Source organism: Sphaeroforma arctica (assembly GCF_001186125.1).
Source record: "Sphaeroforma arctica JP610 unplaced genomic scaffold supercont1.95, whole genome shotgun sequence".
NCBI lineage: Eukaryota > Ichthyosporea > Ichthyophonida > Sphaeroforma > Sphaeroforma arctica.
The window spans coordinates 141812-149556 of record NW_014040463.1 but is presented as its reverse complement, the minus strand read 5'-3'; the positions used below and the strand labels follow the sequence as shown (position 1 = coordinate 149556).

The window sequence follows — 7745 nt, the reverse complement described above, 5'->3', positions numbered from 1 at the left end:
CAGGCACGCAGGCATGCAGGCACGCAGGCACGCAGGCATGCAGGCGTGCATATATGCATACACATGTAAATGCTTGCATATTCATTTACATCTTCTCTCGATTGATCAAACTCATAGCTAAACCGATATATTCTTGAAAAATATATTCCGTGTTAATTATGCAGCTATACATACTGTGCAGCGAACTAGACCCTCGCCGTATGTCTTGAAACATCGCTTGCAGACTTCGTGGCGAATTTTCGGTAAACCAATCCAAGGGGATTACATTAGGACTTAATACAGGTTCGATCTGCATATCAGGCCGATCCCGGAGGTCTTCCACCTCACTATCAGTAAACATACCGGTAGAGAGATATAATTGTTTGAAAGTATATGCATGTCGTTGGTATGAAAGTGCATCGCAAACTGATTCACGACTCTTGATTTTACTGATTTGATTATCTACTTTTTGTGTTACCTTTTTTTTTATAAAAATATTTTTCCCGCGTAAAGTTTTGTGACCAAAATTGAATACATACATATTTTGTATTAGTTATCAACACGGTAGGGTTTCGAACAGTTTAATAGACAATTATCCGAGCTCTTTCAGCACAAATGCTCGGTTATCCCTACTGTATAACCTATAAGTATATTCTCTACATCTACCAAGGAACCCCCTGAATCTATGCCATGCTATTCCTCTTCCCATCCTCACTAGGCTGGTACCATTGTCCACGACACCTTCCATACTAGGCAACTCCTCTGTCCTCTTCAGCAGTCCTCCAATCCTTTGTACATCATAGCTAAGCCCTGGCGTGCACCAGCTCCTCTCTCTTGTCATATCAGCTCCATCAGTAGGATTATATCGGCTCACTAATCACCATGACAGCTTCTTCTCCTTCCTTCTAATTGGTAGACCTCTGTAGTTCGGTACCTAAGTTTAGTTCTGAACTATACCCTTGTGGCTATTACAATTTACCAAACCTGAATAAATACATGTGTACCAGAAAAATGACATAAATACAATCGGATCCCAAGGTGATCATTTTTATCTGCGAGTCACAGCTCTCACTGCTAGCTCGACGAGATGACACCCAACATAGTAGCTAGTGAGCATGAAACTCTCGCGTCTCGTTAACATTGCATCCGATTGTTTTTTTAAAAGTCTGCCAGATCCAGGCCATGCTCGGTAAATGCCCAGTTTCTCGAGTTATAACAATAGGATCATCTGCTATCAGTAACACCAGTTTCGGAAACCACACTGCCTGAGGCCAAAAAAGACACGATAACGCATATGTGCTTCCAGTGGACACTCCAGACCGCTCGCATAGCCAGCAGAGCCGAAATGTGCATTCCTCGCACCATGAGCTGCGAGTCACGCAGCACCTCCTGTACCGTGGCGTCTCCACACACTCCGAGCGTACAGCCACCGACGGACCGTCCGTTGCCACCGAGTCGGAGACCACATACGGTCGAACCTGCTGTTCTCCAAACAGCTCCTGGTTCCTTCGGGAAGTCCGAGTCGATCACCGACTCAGCAAACTTCTGTACACCTTGAGGCGTAACAACTGCTCTTCAGAATACACCTCTGGATGCCCATGAGTCTCCGACCGGCCGCGAACCCGAGGCAGCCACAGCTCCCTTTTCGCTCGTTCGTGTCGTCCAGGAACTCGTCCACCCGAGCATCGTCCTCGTGTATAGGCTGCACGTCACATTCCTTGCGCTCATCCGCGCCCCCATCCACCGACAATTCGTCGTCGGCAGGATCTGCCATCCCGTCCCTCGGCATCACCGCCGTAGGGGCTCGGCCGCCCTGGGCGCTTGTCCTTGATACTCTGGCCGCAAGAGCATCGGCGAGCTCACTACCGGTAGTCAACCCTTCGGCACTGAACGCCGGCAAAGACTCCTTCCAAAGAAAATCGTGTCCTTGTGGGCTAGAAGCAACCGCTACTGTCCGTTTCCACAGGTGATTCCAATACAAGAGGTGTCAAGTCTTGCCCCTGCTCCAGCGTTGGACGGTGGCATCCTTGATGCCCCTCGCTTGATAACACGAGCTTCTAACCCGCTAACAACTTCCCATGCGTCCATTCCTGACGTGATTGGCCCACGGAAATACCTTCCGCACCCTGAGCGGAACCCTCTGTCATCGCCGGCGATGAACGGACTTAGTCGTCTCGCCACCAGGCGCAGCGTTGGTTGAACATACCACGGTCGTCTCCACCTCACGCTCAGTCTGCAACCGCCACCAAGTACCGCCGCAACATTTACCCATTCTCACTATCACTCGACAACGGACCCCCCGACTAAAAGCCCCTATCGAATTCCTCGCCAAAACGGAGCCCCTCTTATCCTAAGACATCGCCAGAAGAGCGACGTCAGAGTCACCATATCGAGGCACCAGATCTACAGTAGACGAGTGATGGACCCCATGAAGGAAACTAAGAACGAGATGAGCCTGGATAATGATGGGATCCTACACCCTACCAGGTGCATCAAATTCTGGTCATACAGTGTCAGCTCTTTTCTCCGGTCGTCCACTGTTGGTCTCTCCGCCAACTGCCCACGAACCAGCTGAAGCGACATCTCCTTGCCATTCCCCATGCAACGGTACTGTGCCTCCCACTGCTTCTGCTGTGGCTCCGCCAAAACCATGTCCGTGGATTCCAGGTGAGCTACACTATTAGAGCATCGTTAGCTGGCCTGTTGCAGGGCAGGAGTCACAGCCTTGACATGTCGCTGTTGTCGATGGACTTCCTTAAGAACGCCTCGACCCGTTTTTCGAACGCCACCACCTCCTCAGGCGTCCGGTGTACCATCAAAGCACCCCCGACCGCCACCTCGCTGGCGTCAGGATACTCGAGTAGCGGCTCGTCCTTACCCGGGGTGTACAAACATAGTGCCGCTGCCGCTGTGATAAGCAACCACATGCAGCGGTCATACGCTTTCTGATACTCCAAGGTCAGCTCGGGTCAGCAAAAAAGTTAGAGAGTGGGGCTAAACACCCACCCAAACCCGGTATGGAACTGGACCACCAGGTCATCTTGCAGACAAACGTGAGAACCTCATCTTTATTCTTGGGAACGCCCATGGCCACAATCCCTTACATGCGATCATCCGATGGTGACCATGCCGTGGAACCACAGACGCCCGAGAATACTTCTTCCTGGCCAGCTGGCACTTAACGGCGTTGAACTTGGTCTTGGAGGTGACCGCCGCTTGTACCGGATGTCACCTGCTGCAGTGAGCCCTGTCCGCTTTCTTCTCCTTACCAGATACCAACGGGTCCCCATCCGGTAAGCGTGTCGCTGTTGTGCCATCGTCGACTAAAGACACAACCCCCTGGACATCACGAAAGTTGAACTCATTGTGTGTTGTATACTGTACATGAACCACAAAGAGGCCAAGCCCGATATCAATCCGTTCGTAGAATTGACCCGTGCTGGTGATGGAAGTAGTCTTGTCCCTATTCTCTTCGCGGATGAAGCACTGATTGAACCCGTTGGCGTTGTCGGTAATAGTCATCTTGTGGGCAGTGTGTGCTGATGTGTAGGCGCAGCTCGTATTCGACAGGTATATTCGCACTGTCCGGCAGAGACCACTTATTGAGCCTCACGTACGCGTGACACGTCCTTCTATCCTTATCCTCTAGCAGCGGAGCTCGTTTCACCTTTTCCGTCAGTATGTTAGATGACAGCTATCCCCCGCGATCCGTTGTCTTTCGGATGATGCCTTGCTGCTCCTCATCGTCGCACTTCCTCTACTCAATGATCATCTTCACTGGGTCCTTTATCTTGAATATGTTGTGGTCGACTATAGCATCGGAACACATAAAGATAGAAATTTCTTCGCCAACTGAGAACTCGTGAGGCTTGGCCTTGTCGTACGCACACTGCTCCCAGTGGCGCATCATGCTAGCCAGCTCTTCCTCAGGCACCTCGATGCCACGTGCCAACTCTTCTAAGTAGGCAAAGCCATAGACGGAGCTAGTAGTATTCTCCTCCTGGTAGGAAAGCAGCTTCATGCTTAATATCGTCTCGGAGGTTTTGTAAATAAGGGCAGCAACCGGAACAGAGGCCTTAACTGCCATGCGGACGGTAAGGGGCTCAGTAGAAGTGTACCATATGCTGTGTAGTAGATTATTCCGTTAGGCTAGGTACATCCACCACATAAAACGTGATCTCATCTGTCAAGAATTTCCTTCGAGTATGTTTGCAAACGTAACGTGGTCACCACTCCTTCTGAAAGGGTGGTCTTTAGCGAACCATCGTACATCTGCAGCCCATTCTGGTCGACCTCGGCAGGCACCAGTTACTCCGCTTCCGCCACCGAACGGAGGATCGTCGATGGACAAGAGCCTGAGTCGCAGTAAACCTGAAGCTCACTGTCATCGACCAGGCAAGGCATTGTAGGCCCCTCCTCACACCGTCACTTATCCTTATTCGTTTTGTTAACGGTGGCGGCCACAGCCCCAGCCAGGGTAACACGATGAGGACAATCCACTCTTTAGTGGTTCTTGCCACAGATGTGGCAAGTCATGTGCTTAGGCGTCTCGCTGCTACTTCTCCGACCATACCTTGCCTCGTAGGTCCCCTTAGATGACGAAGCGTTTGAAGGAGGTCCACCTCTCGCCCCACTGGTGCCATAGGAACGTCCTTTCGATAGCCTTGCCGTACTTCCACTCGGCATAACTTCTGCGATTAGGTCGACGACGCACGTCCTTCCCGTGATAACATAGGGCCAACAGGAAGTTTAGCGCTGCGAATCCGCCGACATTCGTGAATATTGTAATGAATGCCAAGCGCTCAGTGTCTTGCAGACACGTGGAAAAAAAAAGAGGAAATACTCTAAATGTACATGGCCTACATGGAAAAGTCACTTTATATACATACAGATTTACGGGTACGTTTTCTAAACTAAATGCGAGTTTAAATTCTTTTCTCAAATTTGTTTTAATGAAAAATTGAAAGTACATATAAACTTTTTATGTACATTTAGTGACTTTCCAGTGCTGCAAAAAAAAATATGACACCAGGGTTAATAATAAAAAAGCACCAGAACATCAAAAATTTGAATGTTCTGGCGTACGAGAAATGATACACACCCTGCTACCGAGAAGACCGCTTCTTAACAACGGTTGCACCCACTTTTGCAAGCACCTGGGCAATCAATCTCTCTCTGCGTGCCCTTGGGGTCGCACCGCGTCGGCTAGAGACAACATCTGGGTGTCGAAACGACGCTGTCGCTCAGCGTCTACCTATTGTGCTTGCTGGCCTGAAGTGCCCTCCTTAGTAGTCTTTATATCGCCAGTCGCTTTTCTTTATCGCATGCGGTCGTGCTCTGAACAGAAAGCCTTCGTCTTGTATCCATCCGCTTGTCGTCTTCTTCCTGCCAGACACAATTGGGGTGACCTGCTGCACCGCCGTGTCGCCATCCAACATAGCTGAATTGTTGTACGATGCCGCATATGCCGACAAGCTGATTGACGGATCTTCGTGAATGTTTCCAGTCTGCGACGCAATTTGTAGAATTACAGCACGAGGACCGACAATAGTTAGTTCTTTGGCCGTCTTCTGTCTCTCGTTGAAGAAAGCATACGTGTTTCCTCGCAGTTCGTGGGCCCAAGCCTGTACAACCACCGTCTGGCCCATCTTGAACAAGTTGACACAGCCAAAGGATCGCATAATACTGCGCTTCGATAAGCAACTATAGTGTCCATGCCCAACCTCGCCTGCGTTCTATATCAAATGTCAGGCCCTGCGTAATTCATGAACTCGGTTACGCACTGTGTTGCGCGAATGTACGAGAGCGACCATCGATGACAAAATCAGTTTGGGTGCCGATTCAGAAGCAAGATCTACTACATGATCAGAATCTGAGACGGATATGTTTCTGACTGATGGTAGTATCTCAATATAGGAGCTGTATGAATACGACAATGATCAGGGCAGAAATCTCATGACATTAGCATTGGACAACTTCCGGGGATAAGATAAATTCGAAGAAAAGTACAACCTACAAGATGAGAAATGGTCCCTTGCTTTTACTTGTTTCACCTATATGTATATATAAGACCCGATCCAATGTATGTAAATTTGAACGCCGATATCAATAGCTCAATGCTGTTAGAGTACAATGTAGTAGACTTTAAATAAAGTGCAAATGTATATATTTATTTCTGACATCACCTTTGGTTTTATACCTAAGGTGTAAAAACTCATATGGTCAGTATGAGAAACCTTATGCGAAACACTTTAACACTTCAATGCTTTTCTATTTCAACTTCTCTGCAACTAAATCTCACGCTGATCACATGATGCCTTTCCGCATAGGTTGTGACTCACATAGAACCGCAGCTATTATTAGTATGTTGTGGTTGACAGGCTTAATCCACTCTCGGGAATCGGTTGAGAAACTTAATCTGCTCTCGGAAGTCGGATAAGTAATAACTCTACTCTTGAAAAACTTGATTAGCTCTCGGGTGTGAGCTAACTCTGATACAGGCATCACAATTTCGCAGGTAAAAATCCTCGAGATTTTCTTGAAAAATGCATTTTGCTTACTGAATCGGTGTGGACTGTAGCGTGGATACTGGGGGACAGCTCCCTTCTGCTTTGTGGCATATTGGTTTGACTTTGGGATGTGGCCTGAGAGGCTGAGACTCGGACACTGTGAGGCTAAGATTTTCTCTTGGGTCTTGAAATGTGCGGCTCTTATGCTGCGGTCTGGCTGCTATCCTTAGTATCGTTGCTTTTAAAAAAAAGGTTAAACCTTTGATTGGCTTGACCAACGAAATTCGTGTGGTGATAAATTCTACCCTAGGAGACAGTGTGAGGTTGTGGTCCCTGCAGGGCCTGTGGGCTGCGAAATTCACAATTTTGTTCGTATCCTGCGAGTGGATTTCTATACAAATTGTGACAGGTATGCAACTTTTACTATATCACGCATAAAAATTAAAAAGAACTAGTAAGTCACTAATATTATGTGTATCGATGAATACAAATTGTCTGAGGGATTCAACTTTAACTTCAGAGTATTTTATGTCAGAACACAGTTGCACAAGGAAATACTTGGGTGTTTATCGATGGAAACAGTTATATGAACAAATATATAGCTATATATTGCGTGATATATAATTTCATTTATACATATAATACAAACAGTTTGTACACACTCTTTTTACAAGGTACGATATATCTGTATATTTTGCAGTCAGAGATAGAAGGACAAAGCATTTGACACCTGCTTACCTTAAAATACTTACCTTTATTATAAATTGAACTATGTTGATACTGGCATCCGAGTCATTAGTCTGTCGCGTATGTAGGTAAACTTCTCTCCGCTGAGTGGCTTCGTGAAGAAATCACTGAGTAGCTGTTCTGATGGTATGTATTTTAGCTTGATGGTGTTGTTCGATGTGAGTTCCCTGATGTGATGATGTCGTAGATCGACATGTTTTGTACGGCGGGATTCGTGATACCATTTCCCATCAGTATTGCTGACTTGTTGTCCTGTTCTATGGTGGTGGGTTCTACGAGCGGAATGCCGAATTCTGTGAAGAGATTCTTAGCCCATACTGCGTCTTTGGCTGTATCAGATTGTGCTACGTATTCTGCATCCACTGTAGACGTTGTTACTAGTCGTTGCAAGTTTGTTCCTCACATGAATGGTGCACCTGCTATAATGCCCACTCGCCCGGTGGTGGATCGTCTTGTTGTGTTATCGCTAGCAAAGCTACTGTCTGCACTCAGATAGGGAATACATGGTTC

At 47.5% G+C, this 7745-nt stretch overlaps 4 protein-coding genes across 4 annotated transcripts; all 4 read right to left on the bottom strand.

The window, feature by feature from the left end:
* Window positions 1-2696: 2696 nt before the first annotated feature.
* SARC_02183 (hypothetical protein) lies at window positions 2697-2906 on the bottom strand (the record flags this gene model as incomplete). Its single annotated transcript, XM_014304089.1, has 1 exon — window positions 2697-2906. One exon carries the CDS (start codon window positions 2904-2906, stop codon window positions 2697-2699), a length of 210 nt encoding a protein of 69 aa, XP_014159564.1.
* A 301-nt stretch (window positions 2907-3207) lies between these two features.
* SARC_02182 (hypothetical protein) lies at window positions 3208-3501 on the bottom strand (the record flags this gene model as incomplete). The annotated part of the gene is made up of 1 exon (XM_014304088.1): window positions 3208-3501. One exon carries the CDS (start codon window positions 3499-3501, stop codon window positions 3208-3210), a length of 294 nt encoding a protein of 97 aa, XP_014159563.1.
* Window positions 3502-3736: 235 nt separating this feature from the next.
* Window positions 3737-4000, bottom strand: SARC_02181 (hypothetical protein; the record flags this gene model as incomplete). Its single annotated transcript, XM_014304087.1, has 1 exon — window positions 3737-4000. The coding sequence occupies one exon, from the start codon at window positions 3998-4000 to the stop codon at window positions 3737-3739; it is 264 nt and encodes an 87-aa protein (XP_014159562.1).
* Window positions 4001-5264: 1264 nt separating this feature from the next.
* SARC_02180 (hypothetical protein) lies at window positions 5265-5660 on the bottom strand (the record flags this gene model as incomplete). The annotated part of the gene is made up of 1 exon (XM_014304086.1): window positions 5265-5660. One exon carries the CDS (start codon window positions 5658-5660, stop codon window positions 5265-5267), a length of 396 nt encoding a protein of 131 aa, XP_014159561.1.
* Window positions 5661-7745: the final 2085 nt, after the last annotated feature.